This window comes from Strix uralensis, chromosome 3 (assembly GCF_047716275.1).
Source record: "Strix uralensis isolate ZFMK-TIS-50842 chromosome 3, bStrUra1, whole genome shotgun sequence".
In the NCBI taxonomy this organism is placed as follows: Eukaryota; Metazoa; Chordata; class Aves; order Strigiformes; family Strigidae; genus Strix; species Strix uralensis.
Genome location: NC_133974.1, coordinates 76,461,455 through 76,483,171, shown reverse-complemented (window position 1 = coordinate 76,483,171; position 21,717 = coordinate 76,461,455). Strand labels below are relative to the sequence as shown.

Sequence of the window (21,717 nt, the reverse complement as noted above, 5' to 3'; positions counted from 1 at the left end):
TCAGGATACAGTTGGCTTTCTGGGCTGCAAGCACACATTGCTGGCTCTACTTAATCATAAGTCTACTTAATGAAGAACCCACTGGTACAGCTTTGCACCTAGGCCAAATGTTGTTTCATCTTAAAAACACACTTGCTGGAACTTTGCCCAGACTGTTATCTCCTCTCACTCAAGGCAAGCAAAACTACACTACACTCAAGTAATATAGTCTTGAGAGCAAAAGGAACAGAAGTAAGCAAACTCAGCAGGAAGAGGGTACAAGAACCTCAAAAATTTTATGTTGAACTGCAGCAGAGAGAAGGCAACTGTAGCCACCAAACTTGCAGGTAAAGCTGAAACAGTGGTAATCAGAACGGAAACCTGATACTAACCCACACAGCATTCCCTCAGTAGCTCTGGGCTCTTCCATTCATGCTACATATACTCACACTGTGTTACAGGAAGGCACATTAAGATGCTCACACCTAAGCAGCCACTCACAGCATCCCCTGTATAACCAGGGCAACAAGTATTACAGACTGTTCAATAACCCTCTGCCTTCTCAAGCGAAGGTAAGAGCAAAGACATGTCAGCACAGAAGAACAGCAGTGTAGTCTAAACCTGCACATGCAGACGTGTGTGCAAGGTATGTGCCTGGCTGAGAACCTGCAACAGTAAAGCATGTTACCACTGCTGCGGTCCAGTGCCACCTTCCAGGCGCCTGGAGGCTGTCAGTGGTTTCTGCCTTTTATATCTCCTGACACTCTTGCTATCAAACAGCTACCTTCAGGTTTTAAGACTTCCAGCACTGATGCTGGCAAAGGTGCCATGCAGGTTTCTTAAACCTAAGAGCTACACATTACTTTGAGAGCAAGATTGCTACTTATCACATCATTGCTTAGAAGATGCTGGCAAAGTGTCCTCTTTTCTTCTCTAGATTAGCAGAAGGAAGCCAATGCAACTTTCTAGGCAAGAGCTGTGGATAGTAACAATATGCACATGTGATTAAAAACTCTCCAGCTATAAATGTATACAGTTATAAGCCCCAACTTAGCAGAGAACTTATGGTAGCACCATCTGAGGACTCACCTCAATGCTCTGTAAGCATTAGCCTTCTCTCAACATTAATTGTACTAAAGGCACTTGTGAGTCGACTTCAACATCACACTCAGTTAAAGGGATATTCAAGAAAAATCAAGTTAAGCCAGTACATCTTGTTTACTACAGGCCAATATGCATGCTCTCTTCCCCCTTGCATGCTTAGAACCAGTTTGGGAACTCAGTAGAAATTTTAGCAAGAATCTCTTTAGTGGCACGTGACTCATCCCATTCCTGCTCACAGAGCAAGTAGTTTCATGGAACACCCCCTCATGCCATCAGCTTCCCATGAGCTTCCTTCCAGAGCACCAGTTCTGCAACCACCTTTACTGTAACATCAAGCTCCCTCTTCAGTGATCACTCACATTTCTTTATGACTTTAGAGAGGTGTTCCTTCCACAAATCACCTAGTACAGCTCATAAAAATTAGTAGATACTTCATATTACACAGTTGTGCTAAATCAGTATCAAAGGCACTGTTCACAACACCTTTTGCTCATTGACTCCTTCTGTTCAGCTGTTTGGAAGGAGAAAGACAATCATGGAAGATATCCAATCAGTTGTCCAGAAGCAGGGTGCATTTAGGTGGCAGCTATAATCTCATGTCCAGTCCTTCTACTGCAGCTGGACAAAGTGCACGTTTCACCACTCAGGTCAACAAACAGTTACAGCAGTATTCCTGCTTTTAATTTTAGTAGTAGTTCAGCTAAATGGCACAGGAGTCACTAGGTGTCACACTAAGTTAAATAAGTACCACATCATTTCCATCCTCGCTGTCATTCAAGAACTAAGCGTTTGCCTACATGCTGAAAACTTTTAAGGTAAATCATTGAAGCTGAAGAGCTTTTTCTAGGAGAGGCCTTTGGGGTCTCAATGCCAACCCTGGTATGTCACACTGACACACAGTTAATGTTAACCACAAGGTTTCCCTTGGACACAGACTGATTACTGTCACAGAACATACAGCCTTACCACCTACCAAAGCTCGGAGCAACAACGAGACCCAATCCTACAGCTGTCACCCCTGGCATAGCCGATATTCAAAAACAAAACTATTGTTTGCAGTGAAAGTTTTTTTCTGAAAGACTGAAGAAAAGATCTGATTAAGCCCATATTTGAAGAAAGCTTACAATTTAGCAAACTTTATCAGCTGGCAAATTGCCCTTCTTTCCCCAAATCCAAGCCTTCACTCAGTTTTGGCATACAAATAATCTCATATCAGATGGATTGCTTAAAGACAAGTACACAGCTTAGCTGGAATCTACACTGGGAGTCTACATCTGCCTAGACCTGGATCAAAGAGATTCTTTTCTCATTATGAGTGATTTTTTTTTTTTTTTTTTTTTTTTTACAAGCTAGAAGCTTGATAACCCATTAGCATGATCTCAACTCGGTGAGATGGTGCTGAAGCTCCAGTGCAACTAGAGGTGGTACGATGAAGCACGGCAGGCATCACTAGTAAGTCTCAGACTAAGCATGAACAAGAACAAAACTTAGACAATTTGACCTATAAAACAAAGCAAACTTTAGTGTCAATGTTAACTGCACTGCCTTGATTTCTTAATTTATTGTAGGGTGGTTAAAAAGGCATCTTACTTGACCAGGATTTCTGGCTTAACCCTTGAAAGTCAGTTAAACTGACTCTGCAAGGCCAAGTTATGACTGTTGCCAAATCCTCTTCCATCCAGTAGCAGTCAGACAATAAGACACTCAAGGTTTGCATACAGCGGAATATTTGATACTGCTCATGGTCATCACCCAGCTCTGCTCTCCCTTCCTCTTTCCACCAGAAGTGTGGAACAAAACCTATGCAAGCCTCTAGGTCTCACACTTTCCTGGGGAGAACAGGCTTCCTCAGGCTCACTCAACTTGCCACATTCCAGTCTCACTCAAAAAAGCATGTTAAAACAGATGCCCAGATGTTGCTTCCTTTTCTAATCCACAGGCAACTGAAGCCTCAATGCACATGAGTCAAGACCCACATGAGCAGGAAACAAAATTCTTGCTGTACATTTTAGGAATGAAACACATTAACAACATCAAGCGGTCCGAGATGTCACACTCCTCAGAGTAGAAGATGCTACTACATGCAATTGCAGTTTGAAATCAAATGCAATCTAACCAGTCATCCCAGAAAACTCTGGAGCTTGAACATGCTGCACTTCATAAAAGAAACCACGTAGCCATGAACTGAGATATACTTTTATTCATGCACCCAGTGATTTTATAAGCCTGGGTCGCAACACTAGCAGCTTGTTTGAAAAGCACTGATTGACCACAGTCTGAAACCAAAGTATCTCTACAGTTAATGGCAAGGGATGGGGAGAGTGGAGGCTGACTGCATACAGTCAGCATACAGGCGAGAATCTTCCTCCTCACCATCTTCCAGCCGTTCAAGCTCAAACGCTTTTACTGAAGATTCATAGCTTCTCATAAGAACTGTCTGCCAATGGAAGGCAAGATTGACAAGCATGTTAAATTCAGACTTCAGATCTGCAGATACTAAGAGGCAGTCTGAAGAGATATTACTCTTCAGAAAGCTATTGCTTTATTCTGTAAGAAGTAACAGTTAACTACCAGAAAACCTCTTCATCAGTATTCATATATTATTGTTTCATTAGCTGAAGCACAGAAGCAACCTTGAAAGCGACAAGCATCCATGAAAATAAGCACACAAACACTGTTCAGAGCACAAGGTGCTTCTGACTGATAGAATATTGTGCAAGCATATATATAGGAATATGTCAGTTACATATTTAGATCAGCATGCACAAGTCCACCACTCCTCAGAATACCAATGACATCTGTGAACTACTGAAGCAGTCACCAGATTTGACAAGTGTAACTGAAAACAGAGGACTGCATGTAATTGACTTCCTTTCTGTGTGTAACAACTCAAAGACGACATCCCAGAAGCTTAGCAATACTCCAAGATTGCATTACGGAGAGTAACCTGACTCTGAACAAAGAGCTGATGTTACACAAGGCCAAATTGTGGTATAGTTTAGAGCTGTAACTTAAGTTTCATCCTGTGTTCAATATCAAGCTTCAAACACAGCTGTGCACAGCGCATATCCTGCCACAGGTAGATGCATTTATTTCTACTTGAGACAGTCTTGCATATTTCACACTAGATAACAGTTAACTAGACCATAAGTTTCACTGTCCTGTGAAGTGATTATCTGCAATCAGGTCACGCCTTCCCACAACTCCCCAGTAAATCTACAACAGAAAAAAAGTTTTACACTGTTCTGAGAAGAAAAAAAAAAAAGAATCTTTGCTAACATGTCAAAGTTTGCCATAGTTATAACCATTCATTAACATAACTCTGAACTACTTATGAGGAAAGACACTTGTTTACTTACCTACAGACAGATAGGTTTTCTTATTGATGTCATACGCACAGACTGCACTTGATCTTCCACACTCTTCAACACCAAAACAGAAGTTTATTTTATAAAGCACATGTTTGTCCGCATCAATTGCTTCCCATGTGTAACTGAAAACAAAAAAAAAGCCTGTCAGTTGATATTCATATTGACTGCACTGCCATTCTCTAGACACCACCCCTGAAATAACCAATTTATAAAGCTAAGAGCACCACTAACTCGAGTTTTATATTTGTGATCTGTAAATACCAGAAATTGTTATTGTGTCAGGGCCAAGAACAAAACAGATTTAATCACTTGAGGAGTGTATATCAGGTCCATTTTACCCTTTCTTGAACACTCAACTACCCATTCTTCCCCATTAAATCTCTGTGAGGGCCACTCTGACTAGGTATATCACAGGTGGCGAGCCTTTTTCCTAGAGAGCCTGATAAACATCTTTGATAGGCTGCACACTACTGCACTTTAGCAGAACCCAGTAACAGTAGCAAGTGTTAAGTGTAAGTGTAACAGAGCAGCCAGTCTCATCCTGCCTGTCAGCAGCAGAGCCACCTAGCTTCAGAGTCAAAATTCGGGTTGAGATTCTCACAGCATTCAGACTGAAAGATGCTAATAATGCTTATTAGGGCCTAGCTGCACCTTTATGCATTTTAGATAGGTATCTATCTCCATACTGAAAGGCCAGTTTCCGAAGCATGATGTCAGAAGCTGGAAATCAAACAGAGCTATCCACGGGATGCTCAGTGAAAGATCACGCTAGCTAGCTACAGCCATATCAAAAGTCAGCTGTCTAAAAACTGATAAAGGAGCATGAAGCTCTGGTTAAATACAATGGGGAATAAATCAGAGTAACAGAAGAACAAAATTAAATGGAGGGTAGTCCAGAGGTAGAGCAAGGATTCGTTTCCCTCACAGCAGTCACCAAGACTGCAGGGAGTTGAGGTCAGCTGCATGACACAGCACCACCCAGTTTTGAGGCCCAGGTCAGCTAGTTTGGAGTCAGGAGTTCTTTAGACAGCCTGGCTTATTAGCACGGTGCTCTGGCCAAGTTCTGTTAAAAAGGCACAGCTCAGTAAACATCTGCCATCAGCTTGGCTCAGCCACACCTCTTCTGGTGCTAGCAGTAGCCTGAATCCTCTGAACAGTGTTGGTATTTGCAACATAAGAGATTCCCCAGCTTCCCTTTCTATCCCAAGTGGAAACTTCAATACAATTTAATAGAGTTATCACATCAGAAAGCTGAGGACAGCACAGTGACTTAATAGGTATTCCTGCTATTTACAACTCATACAGGGTTTAACGCATCTATCTGCCCCATAGAAGCATTTGTCTTAATCTACAGATTAGTACCAAATCCAGCAAGGGAGCTCAACTATACTCTCTCAGCTATCAAGAAATTAGACACTGACCAGAAGCTTCACCCATAAAGTTTGTTTGTCTTAACTCTAGCTCATAGGTGTTGCACCACTTGACATTACTATACCCCAGATCCCCACAAGAGGAAAACCTGTTCTTTTTCCACTTCTGAAGCCAAATCCTTGGGTGAGGAAGGGGCAACAGCAGTTTAGCTACTTTACTCCCACCTCTAATCAAAGAGCCAACAGTAAGATAACACATACTTTTCTATTTAATTACTGACTACAGAGTTCTTGGCTTCCCCGTACTACAGCAGCCTTATTAATTTCAGTCTGCTAATGGCTGGAACAAGTTCGGGACAACTACAAGAGTTCTCACTGTGAACTGAAAAAAACCCCACCTTTATGTCCTAATTATATTGGGATATAAAGGCTCAAATATAATAATATAAGGCTCAAAAAATAACTTACCAGGTACTGAGTCATACCTAAAATACCAATAAAAATACTTTTATCAGATACTTAAATCAGATTCAAGGACTGTGTCTCAATCCTAGACAAATACTTGCCATTATTCTTTCCTCATAAGCAGGCAGAGCTGACATTTTACAACCGTACTGATTATTGCTCTGAGCCAGTTTCTTGCATTTCTGAAGTGAATAAAGACAATCCCAATGCAGGATGATGATAACTAAGCTGCAGTACAGAATAACCAAAGTTCAGAAATGGAAGAAAGCTTGACAACACACGATCACACATACACAAATTTAGAAGAACTTGACTCTACATTCCAGGGCTCTGAAAACAGCAAGGGATTAAGACTAAAGCTGTTTTTACTTCCAGAAGAAAATGCATTTTAATCAAAATACAGTTTCTTCTTAATGAAGCCCCAGAAAGTTAGCTTTTCACTGAAAAATTCCCAAGGGCTCCAATACTCTTTTTTGACTGGTTTTGGAAGACAACAAAAAGGTAACATATAATACTAAGGCATGAAGGTTTTTTTTTAGAGAACTTGCAAATTAAAATCTGTTTGTGAACTCAATGAGAATCTAAGTCCTCCACACAACAGAATTATCACTCTGAGAGATTAAGGGTTTTGCTTTCCCAGTTCCATGTTATGAAACAGAGGAAATCAACATCTTCAAGTCAGTTCACCCACATGCCAGAAGCAAGAGAGAAACAAGATGAGCAGCTTACAGAACACAGGCAAAGCAAGTCACTGAAGCCAGCCCTTCCCTCCACCCTTTCACAGGCCCCTGTACAGGGAAGGCTGAGGAGTCCTTCAGAACAGTCCACAGAAAGGAAGTAAGAAATCCCACGTTTAATCATGTTCCAAACCACAACTCCAGTGGCACACAAAAATGAAAATCTAATGCAGTTTCAGAGTAGTATTACTTTCAAGGAAGTTCAGAGGACTTTTTTGGTTTTTTAAATGGGTGGGAGGGGCAGGGCAGGATTTATTCATTGGGAGTAACAGCAGGCTGGATGCAGCCTAAGCAGCTGTTCTCATCAGAGAGATGCAAAATACACTTTCACAGTAAAAGCAAAAATTATTTCTCCCACAAGTAAGACTCCTGGCATTAAGCCGGTGCCTGGGAATAGTTTCAAGTCGCATGTGCTCTACTTTCCAATAAAATACAAGCTGACGTCTCTGCTGCATCCCATAATGGAAACAATCTGTTGGCAATCACATCACCCATCCTGACCATGGCTGAGGCACACAGACCAGCTTCCTCCTCCAGCTGCTCAGCACTCACCTCCGCCAGCACTGATGCATCATTTAATTATCCCCTCGGCGGGGCCAGCAAAGTTATCTTGTTTGAAGGGCTTAAGCTATCCCAGATTCAATGCAGTTGAGCTAGTTTAGGGAGCTGTTATACCAACAGCTTTAAAAATCGACAGCCTTGGTCATGGGCTGGGGTGGGAGGCTCCCTCTTATCCAGGGAGCTCAATACAGCCACTACCTCATGGATGACACTGTTCAAGCAGCCATTTCTGGTGCAGTTCAAGATTTGGGCTCAAACGTGACATCTGCCTCGATTAAAACTGTCAAAGGGTTATTTATGCTGAAACCACAACACAACACCTGCTTCCCGATAAACCCAACCATAGACTATCCCAGTTAGAGGCCTGATACATACACCCATGTCAGTCCCCCCAGGCCAGGCTCTCCTCCTCCTCTGTGTGTTGCTGGCCTCGGCACCAGACACAGGCTGGACCCAGGGACTGCTCTCTCTCAAAATTAACTCAGCAAAAACAACAGGTGCGTGCGCATGTGCGTGGAGAGGGGATTGAGCCCTGTCAGCTCCCAGCCTGACTCTCAGCAATTTCTGGCCACGCACCAGCAGCAGGAGGGAGGCAGGGAATGAGGGCGGGCCAACCCAGGCCACTGTCGAAAGGAGTTGTGCAAGCAAGGTCCAAACAAGTTACTGGGAATTACCTTGCCTGCAGGTCAGCCTTTCCAGCTACCTAGCTTTGTTTTTAAGACATTTAAGTAACAGCATGAAAAAGAAAATTAAACTACTTTTCAGCAAGTTGTAAGATCAAAAGAGAGTGCTGCATTTTTTTGCCAAAGAGAAGCAGCAATTCATGGAAAAAAATAACATGAAAAAGGGAAAAGGGATATGACCTTGCAAATCAGTAGCTCAGGCACTGAAGTCAGACAAGGTGCAGATGGCTAACGGCTGTCACAAGCACGTGCATCCCCACGCCAGAGACACTTTGAGGTCTGAGCACTAGTGAACCACTTCAAATGCAACAGAGCAGCAGAAAGACTATTGCTACCATTCTCATACACACGCTCCAGCTTTTGGTTCTCAAACTCTTACCCACAGGATGGCTGCTAGGAAGAAGAGTACACCCGCTCCAAACAGGTTACAAAGAAACATGCATTTGCTCCCCGGGAATGCACTAAAGTGGCTCATTTTGCTGAAGGGGTGTTACACAGACAACCCAGCACAGAGACAAGGCAACCTACAACCACAGAGTTGGAAAGTGATTCATGTGATTAGGCATCCACACAATTTTGTGCCCAGCAGCTCCTCACCTATCAGAACACTGCACAGATGAAACTAATACCTGAAGGTCTTTTTGAGCAGGTACAACCAGTATGATCCCAGGTAGACAAGCTCGGGAACAATTTCCAGGATGGTCATTTCAAATTTGAAGCTGGCAGCTCAGATCCACTAGTTGCCACAAAAAACACTGTTAGATGTGCCTAACACTTTAGCATAAATACATATGGTAAAGAAACCTCTGTATCAAAGCAAGTTGTCCTTACAAAGAATGGGAGCTTGAATGGCACAAGGTACCAAAGCTACTGCTGTGCTTCAAGAGCTTTTTAATGCCCTACTCATGCTTAGCTCTGCTCCAGCTTACCTGTCACTTTTTCCAACCATCACACACAGTGCATGTCTTCAGGCAAGTTTTCTTGCATATGCATCATGCGTAATAGCCTTACAGTTACACCACAAGCTGTTAAGCTTTCTCCATCCGAAAGACATTTGGTCTTTCATGCTACACTGTAAACCACATCTGCTACATCATCTTACAGAATGCGTAAGAAAAGGGATAGCAATTTGAAGTTCAAGTACACAAGAGCTATAGGCAGCTCATGTGCTGAGAAATTACATTTAAGCCATTATAATGGCAGCTGCCCAGGCTTGTGAAGCAACCGTGCACATATGCAAATAAGTCCAGTAATAGCTGATTTATGACATCTCCCACTTAAATATGTCAAACCACTTAATAGAGCTGCGCAAGTTCACCTAAAGGTCACCTCTCTCTACTAAGCACATGCTTCTTCACCGAAGCTAAGTGAACACTAAAATCCAGGGTTTCCAGCAGCACAGAAGAGCACAGTTGTGGTTTCATGACAAAGGCTGAAAAGAAGGTGTTTGAATGAACACAACTGTACATACAGTCAACTGTAGGAGTTGTGTTATTAAAAACGGCATTAAATGTAGACTGCATAATAACAATCCTGAGATGTACAGCAGTTTAAGGAGTTTTCCTTCCACTCAGGAGTCTAAAAATTATAGAAGTTATGCACCAACTCCTATCTTTGCATAGTAGACAACAACATTACCTGTCATCAAATCATCTCTCATCCAGGGTAGATTATCAGGCAAAACAGCAAGCCGAAGAGACAATTTGTTTTGCTGCTCTGCCATTTCCTGTAATTTTTTAGAGGGTTTTACAGTAGCTTCCCCAATGTTACACAGAAGGTGAACACAAACTGTCAAGCTTTCTTTTGTTTTTAAAGTAGATAGATTTAAAGAACAGTTCACAAAATTAACTCCAGAATTTGTTTCTCCTGTGTTGTCACATGAAAGATGTACAGGGAAGAAGGAAAAACAGGAAAAGAGATCAAACTGGCTAGTAACTTCCTATATCCAACCAATTCCCTGTATTCCTTCTCAGGTGCTCACACTGCAGCAAACCTGGAGACACCTCTACACAGAAGATAGAAAGTGAATTCGAATTGCAAGTCACACAACAGCACAGTCAGCTGTCGGAGCACTCAAAAACAAAGGAGAAAGCATGACAAAACCAGTCACTCACTACAAGCCATAATATTTGACAAAGTTTCAGAGAAGGAAAGCTTTTCTTCTTTACCCAGACTGTCCAAGCATACCAGCAGTGACGCTACACAAAACAAGAAATCAGAACCACTAACTCAAGTTTAAGTAGCCTCATGCCACAGTTCCTGCACAAAACAGTTCTGACGCCTTTCCTCCTCCCTGCAAGACAGCTGTCCTAACCTGGGTATCACTCTACTCTTACTTAAAGGAGAATCAGTGCATCTTCTAATCCCCAACATTTTCCTTCCTTGCCTACCTTTCGACATTCACATACCAGACAGAGAAGCTGCTGCAAACTTCACCAGCCCTATTAGGCCACACAAAAGTCAGGACACTGTTTTCTTAACAGTTGTAAAACAAATCAAAACCTTGTCTTAAGGCAGTGCAAAAATAGGTTGGTCAGGAACTTGTCCTGTACACCCATGTTGTATCTTTTGTCTGAGACATCAGCTAGCAGTGTGTTTGCATTGCGTAACTGCATCATCCCTCGCTTGGTAGCTTTTCTGTAACTGTGCCCGAGATGACACTTCACCACTGATCTCCATGGGGTCTTCCCACCTGTCAGACTGCAAGTTCTTGTTTTTTCCTTCACCCTTTCTAGACTACTAGGCATAAATCCTTCGAAGCAGTTTTTCCCACCATGGCACAACAGCACGTGCATGTTTTTGAAGCAGTCCATCTTAAAAGGAAAACTGGCAATTATGCTATCTATTCACAATTTATTTTTCACTTGCCAGTAACAAAAGGAAACGAGCTTAAGTAATTTGCAACCAAGAAGAGACTGCATGTCTGTCAATGGCACTCCCAAATATTCCTCTAGTCACAGACATACCACAAAACCAAGACAGACATTAATAGGACTTAATGCTATTCTCAAAAATAGGAACTGCTTGAGAATCAAGTCATTTAGGGTAGTTTTTTTTAGAAAGTAAACAATAATCATTAGAGTCAGAGGAGTTAAATTCCCTCCAGAAGCCACAAAATAGTTTCTCATTTCTGTCTCAATTTTACCATTAGGGTGGTCATCTACAGAACCATTTTTTGCCATCCTCATAGGTTAACCTTGCAAGCGAACTTACTTTCTCCCTTCTTCATCATTTAACAGTATCATGCCCCAGATTCCACCAGGAGGAGAGCCCATTCCTTCCAGTGACCCAAGCTCTGCCCTCAGTGCTACAGTCGCTGTGTCACATTGGTGCCTGCCGAGTGCCCCTGATTGAGATAATGTATTCCTATAAGGACCACTGCATATTCTGGCTAAATAGCAAAGAAATTAAGACTAGCGAGATATTGTTACCAGACTAAATTCATGCCTGAATTCAGAATAGGAACATGCCAAAACATGAAGAATAGTGCAACTTCCACATAGCAGTTCTCATTTCTCAAAGCTTTAACTCACCTGTAAATAACTTAATGGCATTTGGCAATATCCTTAGCAAAAAGGCGGCTATCAAATGATGCCCGTTCCAAATCACTTTGGTTTTTTTCACACTAGAATGGATACGGTGACAGAAAGCAGCAGTCTTTACGATGGGCGACTCGAACAGGCAAGTCTCCCCATCTTCTGACCTGCAGACTTCCTGAATCTGCAGAGTCACATGTTGAGGTCCCACAGGGGACTGCTCCACACCGCCAGTCTGCAGACACCCCCCAGTACACCCTCCGAGAAGACCCACGCAGCCTCACCCCTGCACCGCGGCATGTTCGCTACAGACCAAGCTCGGTCTTGTGCCTGGGAAGCTCTGCCCGCCCGCCCAGCCGCAGCCGCCGCTTCCCCCAGCGCTCCCCTGCCTGGCCCTCGCAGCAACGGGCCACCACAAGCCCTGCTCGGGCCGCCTCGGAGACGGCGCCCGCCCCACCGAGCCCCCGAACTGAGCCTCCGCACTTCCCGCTCACTCAGACGCGGCCCCACGGAGGGCAGGAACGAGCCTGGGCACCGGGAGACCCCCCTCGCCCCACACTCCGCCGGCTACAGCCCCTCCCCGCGGGAAGGCCCTCTCCGGCCGCCCCCCCGCTGCCCACCTGCACAGGTCCCGATAGGCGTCGCTCAGGGCCGCCGCGGCGGCCCCACCGCCTCCCTCGAGCCCGAGGGGCAACGACAGGAGGACGAGGAGAACGAGGAGGAGCGGGGCGAGCGCGGCGGCGCAGGGCCGGGGCGGCGCCGTGCGGGGGCCAGTGGGGGCCATGGGCGCGGGCCGGGCCGGGCCGGGCGGACACGGCTGCCCCGGGACGTCAGGCGGCGCCGGTGACCAGCGGCACGTCATGTGACCCCCGTCCGCCCACTCCCCGGTCATGTGACCGCCGTCATGTGCGGGCGCGGCGCTCACATGATGCACCCCTTCCCCTGCTGTGGGGGGGTGGGGCCCCCCCGCCCCTCGGCCCTGCACGCGCGGGGCGCGCTCGCTGGCCGCGAGCTGCCGCCCCGCCAGGCCGCGCGCGCTGTGGGCGGGGGGGGAGGTGCGCGGGCTCAGTCCTGCGGCGGGGCCGTGGCCGTGCGGCGGCACTACCGCCCGCTGGCGGGGAACAGGTGGCCCGCGGCGCCCTCCTCCGTGTCCCCCGATGCCGGGTGGGTGCGCGGGCCAGAGCTGCTGCCTGCCCCAGCTGCCGCAGGGCAGCTCCGGGGACGGGGCTCCCGGCGGGGCGGCCTGCCCGCCCGCTGCGCGCTGCCCGGAGGGACGCCAGGCCTGGTGCCGTGCCGGCCGGCTCTCGGTGGGGTTGGGTGTGCGGAGGCTCGCCCTGTGAAATGCGCCGTGAGGGGCACGGTGGCTGAGTCAGAGACGCCGTGTGGAAAAAGTTAAATGGGGGTTTAAATAAGTTACACAAAATGCGCTGCGAAGTCTTGGGGGAGACCAGAAAACTGAGCCCATTAGGCATGGAGACTGGGGAGGCAGCGACAGCAACGGGGTTGGCTGTATCGCAAGGATTGCTACCGCAGGAGGGAAGGTGGCATGGAGGGAAGGTGGCATGGTGTGGAAATGATCCCGTTTCGAAGGGCGGGCAGGAGGGGAGGCTTGCACAAGGCAGCAGCCTCGTCAAAGGGAAGGGGAAGAGGTACGGTCCTACCACCTCTGCCTCCTAGACTGCTGAGAAGAGCCAGCTGGCCCGGAGCTTACACAATAGATTATTTCCAGGATTTAGCAAATTTTAACAGGGGTGCTTAACATTCAAAAGAGGGACTTGGTATTTAATTTTTATGAAACTGCAGTTAAGAAGCAAAGCACCTTTGAGCGTGGAAAGAGGCGTTAAGGTGGGGAGAGTGAAAGAAAAATAAAAATTACACTCATTAAAGACAGCTGTCTTATTTGTGTGAAGAAATTCTGTTCACTAATTGGGAATGCTTTCCAAAAGTCATTTGCACAAAGAAATGCAAAAGGTTGAAATAGTTTCTGTTTTTCTTGCCCCATTCCCTGGCATCTGAAGGAATAAAACAGCACTGAAGATCTGCCTGGATGGCAGTTTAACCTGACTCCAGGCTGCTGTGATCCACTCGTTTCTTCTTCCTTTCTCTCGGTTACGTATTCCACTTCCCTTCTTTTAAGTAGCTTAGTTCTTCTGCAGCAGGGTTATAGATGCTGATCTGGCTGAAAACTAACATACTATTTTGATTGTTCTAGGAAAGTTTTCAGCAGTATCACTTGGCTGACTTACTTGGCTCCCTGTGTATCTGCACAAACACCGACACCAGCTCAAGAAGGGGGAGAGGAAGCCACAGCTGGTGCTGCAGAGGGGTAGGAGGCCCCAAGTAAGATCAGCTTTAGCTACTGTGAAATTTCACCTGACCAGAGAAGCCAGAAGTTACAGCTCAAGTCAAGCCAGTGGCTCCCCACTGCCATGTGCGGCCTCAGCCCATGGTCCCCTCTGCCTGTCTGCTTGCACTCAGTGTGCTAGTACTTGTGCAAAGCCACTCAACTCGGTTCAACTCATTAGTCCAACAAGAAAAAATCACCTGCCGAAAAGAAGGGAATAGTTTTTTGCTGTCTCAGCAGTTGTAGCAGCTTAGTGAAGTGATGAATCCTGGCACAAGGGCAGAGGAGCAAGAGGAAGGTAAAGCAGAGAGAGGACCGCATTGGTTCAGCTGTGACGGCAACTTAGCTTTTAGAGTTATCGCAGCCTAACCTAATAGCAGTGTTCTCAGCTGATGAAGAGGGGACGACCTTCAATCTTTATGCTGGAAAGAGAGTTGCGACATGAAACAATAATCAGTCTTTGCTCAGAACCTAAGAAAAAAATTAATGAGAAGGACTGGGTAAATGCTGTTATCCTTGGCAGTTTTCTGTTACTTTATGATAGGTTATTCCCAACTCTGGCTCTTTTGTTTCAGTCTTCAGTGAATTCCTTAACGCTCAAAATCTGATTACTCAAGCAGTTGCCTGCTTTTAAGACTCTAGCCTGTATAGTCTAAAGAAAGACAAGCTTGATGGCATGAACTCAAAGGAAGGCAAAAGCAGTAGACTAAAGGAATACCAAGGTTATTATTTCTGTGGTTATGTTTCTTAGACTTTGCTGCTTTGCTGGCAGGACCAGCAACACTCACTGTAGACAGAGCAATGTAAATACATAAGACTTATTGGTAAATTCTGTCTCTGCTTACCAAGTTAAATTAAAAATGTATTGACCAGGAAATTCAATGCAGACAGCAGTGCAGGCAGACATACTGTAGCTTCTGATCTTATTAGCTACCTGAGTTTCTGCAAGTAGAGCTTTATTCCTGAAATTTTCTTTGTGTACCTTTAAGCATGTGAATGACTCCACTGAAGACAGTGTGACTGCTCACCTTGCTAACATTATGAATGTTTATAAAGATCTGCAGTGTCAGGCCCTGGCAGTGTATAAACGGTTAATTTCAGTTACCTGATAAGAGCTAATTCAAAGCTGTTTACTGACAAAAGAATGAAGAAGTTTATGCTAGTTGCATTCTTCATTCTGCATACTGCTTTGTATGCGTGGGCCCCTATATTTGCACAAGGCTCAGAGAATTCAGAGCAGTTTCTTTGCATACAGAGAAAAGTATGTGAAGAGCTACCTGTTTTCTGATGTTTCAGGAAATGGAAACATCAGAAAAAAATCCCAGTTAGAAAGGAAAAAACAGAAAGTCTACTTTCATCTGCAGTACTAATACATGTGCATCAACCCGACAATGAATCAAAGTTGTAACACAGCAAGGATAGCTATGGAGCTGTGTAAATACTGAAATATACATTGTAAATACAAATACCTTAAAAATAAAATCATAAAGTAAAAGTTTGCAGATTCCGATCTTGTGCAAAGCATGCAGATTCCAATCCTGTGGCTGTTTTCATTTCCTGTATATTTTCCTTAACTTTTATAATCTGGGGGATCCAGTGGTTCTGTTAAGATCCATGGAATTTCTCCCATGTTTAAAGCTAAGTACATGCATAAAAATTGGCAGGACCTATGTGTCAGTATCCTAAACTATGTTTTGCAAATAGGCAGGAATGTTTCACTCTGAACATTGTTTATAAAAAATAATTTAAATATTTACCACCCATGTTTAATGATATCAGCATCTCAGCTAACTGGATACCATGGGGCAGTGTTAAAATATTCTGAAATGTAATCTTATAATCTTACCTCTTTCTTTTCCTCGGGAGAGGTTCAGCATGATGACTGCTAGTTACTTTGCAGTAAATCCTGGTATACCTGAAACTCATGCTGAAACTTCCAAGTTATGGATGGTTTTCAGTAGGCAGGGTATCATGAATAGGTGATGAATACATAGGTCCTCTAGGGGTCTTCCTTGCAGCTTGCCAGGTGTCCAATGTCACATCATTTCGTGTTCTTCTGATTCTCAGTCTTGCTTCATGTGACCAGTTATCAGCTGTGCAGTACAGGCTGACTGAGAGGCAGCTTGTTTCTACTGTTATTGCCTCAGTTCCCTTTAACACTCATATCTGATTGCTGTCTTTTCGATAAATAGGAACAAAAACTCTTTCAGAATCCAGAGCTGTTTTTACATATGATTGTGGGAAATTCTTTCTCCGGTGAGGTTTGGATAGTTTATTTCTAGCTGTCTATAAGCTACACTGTAATAAAATTTTTTTATACTATGTGAAAACTTCATATGGTTCTTCCATGGAGCCGTGCTGTTCTTCAGAAAGCACAGAGGCACCACTCACTGGCTTGTTCTCTCTTCTTTCCCTTTTTCTTGCTTCCTACACCTAAACTATAGTCTTCCTAATCTTACACCCATTGCCACCCATTTCTGAATGCTCCTTGTTCTTTTTGCTGCTCATTCAGTCTTTCACCATTTCTCTAATTCTTTCTACTCCTATTCCTTTCTTTTCTGTTCCGCTTCTACTCTTCCCTGTTTCTTTCTCTCTAGCGTTTTTCAAAGGCAAGCTCTTGATAAAGAGCTACCTCCTGATTCGTTATGATGAGTTATCCTGCTCTATAACAGCTTAAAATAAGACTTGAGTAAAACAGTGCCTAATGACCTTGTTTCTCAGACTTAGGTTTAGGCTTCCCAATGCAGTTAGAGAGATAATTAACAACATTTCCTAATCTAGCTGGTATTGTTCAATGAAACTGTACAAGGATATCAACTTTGTCTAAACACGTTCACTTTATCCGAAATCTTTGTCTTGCTGGGAAAGTCTTTACATGCTGTACTTGGTGTATGTGCTGAAAAGGGCACTATTTTGTACTGTGGCTTAGAAGATTAGAAGACATCCCTAGTCAAGGCCATTCTTGAGCAAGTCTGTAGCAGCTTTTCTGTATTCCTCCATCTCTTTTCACATCGTTGGTGTAGCTTCTGAAGAATATGACTCTTGGCTATTTATGCTTGGGTCAGAACTCAGTATTTTATAGTGATGAAGGATCTGATTCACCAGCTAGTGCCTAGGTTACTTGGTGGACTTGCACCAAGTAAAGCAAGAACTGTAAAATAAAAACCACCAGAGTAAACCAACGGTAGTCAATGAAATTTCACTAGCACAAGTTTTTTTATGTTAGAGGAATATGATTTGATTTCTCTGCTAATCCTGTTTCATTTGAAGCACCTACTAGAAATTTATCACAAATGATTTAACCTCAAAGCACCTTAACAAGGCAGTAAATATAGAGTGAAAGACTCTTCAGTGATTTAAACCTTGTTACCCAGTCCTGGGTGCTTTTACTTCAGTGTCTCTCTTCACACTTTGATCTATTCTTCTCCCAGGAGCTTTTGTCTCTGTGGTCTCTTGTTGACAGCCATCTTTGAGCTAGCCACCATCTTTTGGTTCTGTGACCTATGCTGATACCGAACAGGTGTGCAAGACAAACCTGCTCTTGCTGACCTCAGTGTGTTCCCAGAGAGCATTTTGTCAGACAAGCAGATGTAAGTGTGGTGGTAGCAAACACAGTCCCAACTTGCAAGGCAGGCTTTGGAAATGAAAATGTCCCCAAATGTGTTTGTTATTTCAGAATTATTTTCTGACAGTTCCCTCTGTCCCCCTCCTGACTTACATTTGTCAGCAATCTCCCAGGCTGTTATTTGTTGTCATTGATGATGTACTCCAGAAATATCACCATCTCTTTCCAAATATGATAATCTGTCATGTTTTACTCTCCAGTAACTTGATTTTTCCAATCACTTTTTAACTTCTGGAGATGAAGTGTTTCTCTTTCCTGCATCTGGGACCTCATCTGTAGTATAATTATCTCAAGGTAGGTTGCAGCTCAGCATAGAAGGATGTGATAATGGGAAAAGATAACCTCCTGCTCCCTCATCTACAGTAGCTGAAAATAGTTGTAGTTCCTCTGCTGTGAGGCAAGCTAGTACAAGATATGTAAAGACCACTTGCCATGGCAAAAACCTGCAGGTATCTCTTGTGGAGCCAAAGTGAATAAATGAAACTTCTTACATCTGGAAGAATTCCTGCTCAATCATATTCTATTTTTATTCTGAGACAATAAGCAACTTTTTTTAATTTGGGAGTTATTTCACCTAATTCATTAGTACTGTGTATGGCAGTAAGTTGTCATCTGTTCCATCTTGATTGTCACAAGGTAGCTGATAAATTTCTGTTTTGCTTCATTTTTCCTGGCTCGGTGTAGTGTGACTTCTTCCCTTGTAACTGAAGGACACTAAAATGAAAATGCCATCTTCGGCATCACACTTAAAAATTAACAAACTTCATGCACAGCAGAGAAATTACCAAATTGGTTTTGTTTAAAGCATCAAGGCTCAACCTACATTTTCCTTCTTCATATTCCTATCAGGGGAAAGAAGCTATGCAAGACATTTCTTGCATAACGCACTATTTGTGGAGGGCTAAAATACGTGGTATACTTTATTCAGTGATTCTTCTATCACCCTGTCTTGCTAGAATATATTTATATATTCTGTCCATGTATATACATTTGTTTTCATAGCCACATTCATAAATATGTTTAGGCCTATATTAAATGTGTTCTAGATATGCATTTTATTTCCATTACATATGTCTGTAAAATATTTTAAGATATCTGAAGTAGAAGAGTAAGAAATAAGGTTACATATAAACTCATTTAGAAGAAAAGTAACAATGTTTCTTTAATTATAGATACCATATTTCCCTGTATGTTTTATAGCCACAAGTTGCTGAAGGAGATAGGGTAGAGAAAAATAAATATCAATAGCAATGTATATATGAAGGCCCAGTTAAGCCATTACAGGATTAATGCCAAATAACAATATTGTATAAATGATTCAATTAAATATTCACATTAGATTATAATAATAGATTGCACATGTAGATCACAAGACAAGAAAGAGACCTCCAAACTACACTGTTTTGAATCTGTAGTATCTCCACCTGAGTCAGTGGAAGTAATAAAGATTTTCCTTAACTTTTTTCAGTCAGAACCTGAGTTAAATGAACAGAAAACATGTAAATATGGTAGTGAATGTGCTAAGAAGTACGCATCAGATCGACATGGAATGACAACTATCTTGAAGAGTTTTCTGGCATTTTCTCGTGTACTGACATGAAATTTAAAGATATGACAAATGTTAGCATGGGGAAGAAAATCTTACAGTTCACGCTTACTGAAGTGAATAAAAACTGTGGTGGAAAATTTACTAGTGATAAATATTGATATTTCTAGACAATTATTTCCTTAGCAGCTGAAATAAAGTAGTATTAGGAAATACCATGCATGATCTCTAACAAAATAGGATGTCAGGTTTGTGCCACACAAGAAAGAAAATAGTTTTCTCTGTATAGTATTTGCCTTAACTTTCACCTTGACTGTGTTCTAATGTGCACTTGAGCCTCAGAGTGTGCTCTCTGAAACTGGTGTTGGAGGAGCTACTGCTTTCTGATGTGCTAGCACTAATTCGTCTTGGAAGCCTTCAGTAAAACTACTTGGAGGGATTTTCTGCATATTTTCTTCTTGCCTCTCCACACAAAGCAATGATGAGGAGACTGATGCTTTGTTTGATGATGGGCAGTGGTACTGAAAGCTTGTTCAATCCTCTTGGCAGTGTTTTGTTATCCTAATGCTACAGGAGGTACATGATCTCATGAGCATGGCCAAGAGAAGAAGGTAATGGCTGCAGTGACTCTGAATAGACAGGGCAGGAGGCATCCGATCTCTGCAGAATTTTACAAGTCTTATGCTAAGGAACAAACTGGAGGGAAGTCTGAGTGGAGTACAGAGTAGGAAACTCAGGATGGATAGAAATGTGGGAGATGCGTGGCATATATTTCACTGTGACTGCCCAAGGACTTAAAGTAGCTGTGCTGTAGACTTAAAGTCTTCTGCTATAGGAATTAAGCAGGGGAGAACCCACAGGATGGCACACGCAGTGGCTGAATGATGCTTTGAGAGGTGACGTCAAATCTGGATGGGGAAAAGTACAGATAAAAGTTTCTCAATGCTGAAGGCTGCTAAGAAACAGAGGCCAGTGTTGTGCTCAAAAAGATACAGGCTAACGAATAAATGAACCAAAAGGGAGCTGATAATAAAGAATATAGTTAGTGAATAAAACTATATTTACAGAGGACCTCAGCCATGCCAAGGTTAGCAATAGAGACATCATTCATTGTATCGACACCGGTCTGACTGGCCCAGCCTGTCGCCTGGTTAGGGACAGTCCCTTCCAGGCCAAGTCCAGGGAAAAGGTTATCAAAATTAACCAAACCAAAAATTGCTGGTTGTATATATTGATTTTCACCAAAATAATTACACTTTGCTGTAGTGTGTAATTGAGTGTCTTCAGTGAGCTCAGAGTATGTGTTCATCTGAAAATATTCACTTGTAATAAAAACAACTTTTTTTTTCCTATAAATAATATAAAAAAGTTATATCTGAAACACATATGTCACTCTGAGTCAAAAAATAAATCCAGATAGACCAAAGACAACAGAGAACATAAACACCCTCCTCCAATGCATTTAAGCAAATGCTTTTTTTCTTCTGAGATAGAACAGTGACACCAGGGTGTTCATGCCATCTTCTGCACATAGCTGTTAAAAGTTTTACATCTCTTTGTAGACTCTATACATAAAAATACTTGCTTCTATAAATATTTTAATTTATTCTTTACCTCAACAATATGTTACCTTTTATCATTAAAATGACTATCTATTTGCTATAATGTCCAATTGTCAAGGCCCATATTTGTCATAAGGTAAATTTTTAATGGGATAAATAAATACTTAATTTAGTTACTCCTATTCCAGAGACACTTTGTGTCAAGCTCTAAAAAAAAAAAATATTAGTTGCTTAGCGTCACTTCTTGCTTAGTGGTGTTAGAATGATAGAATTCAAGTAAGAATGTAGTTCTCCTACCCTTGAGGACAGTCCTTCAGGGTGACCGTGGAATATTAACATACAAACTACAGAGGAAAGATAAGTAGACAGTGTTAGTGGTGGAATAATTACAGCAAATTGGAGGAAGTTTAGGATAAACATCACTATAACAAATTAACACGTTAGTCTAGATTTCAAATCTATGGACTAAAATTCCAGTTGGAATAAGAAAAACATATTTTTTTTGTTTTCTGTATCACTGACTGTCCAGCCAAGGTGCTGAGAGAGATCAAACATGCTGTGAAGGCAGAGCACAGGGCCGTAATGCGAGGCAGGGGCTACCCCATGGTAGAATGACTGTCCTGTCAGAGCATGGGGCCAAGGCAACTGTTTCAGATAGTCAGTGACTCTCCATGGAGCAGCTGGCGCAGAGGAGAAAAATATCCCCTGACTTGGCTGCGTAGCATATAGAACCTGGTTCAAAATGCCACTGTCAAAACATTGCTGCTCAGTAACTACTATAATACATCTAGATTCTTGCAGGAGTAACAAAATTGTGGACAATTGCACTCAATG

The 21,717-nt window shown here is 43.0% G+C and overlaps 1 protein-coding gene across 1 annotated transcript in view; it reads right to left on the bottom strand.

The window, feature by feature from the left end:
* Nucleotides 1-12,673, bottom strand: part of IGF2R (insulin like growth factor 2 receptor) — a 59,834-nt gene extending 47,161 nt beyond the window's left edge. Inside the window, exons 1-2 of the mRNA XM_074862966.1 lie at nt 12,427-12,673; nt 4,443-4,576 (exon numbers count right to left, since the gene is read on the bottom strand). Of these exons, the coding sequence (XP_074719067.1) occupies nt 4,443-4,576; nt 12,427-12,668 (376 nt within the window). The 5' untranslated portion in view covers nt 12,669-12,673. The remainder of the gene's footprint in view (nt 1-4,442; nt 4,577-12,426) is intronic.
* Nucleotides 12,674-21,717: the final 9,044 nt, after the last annotated feature.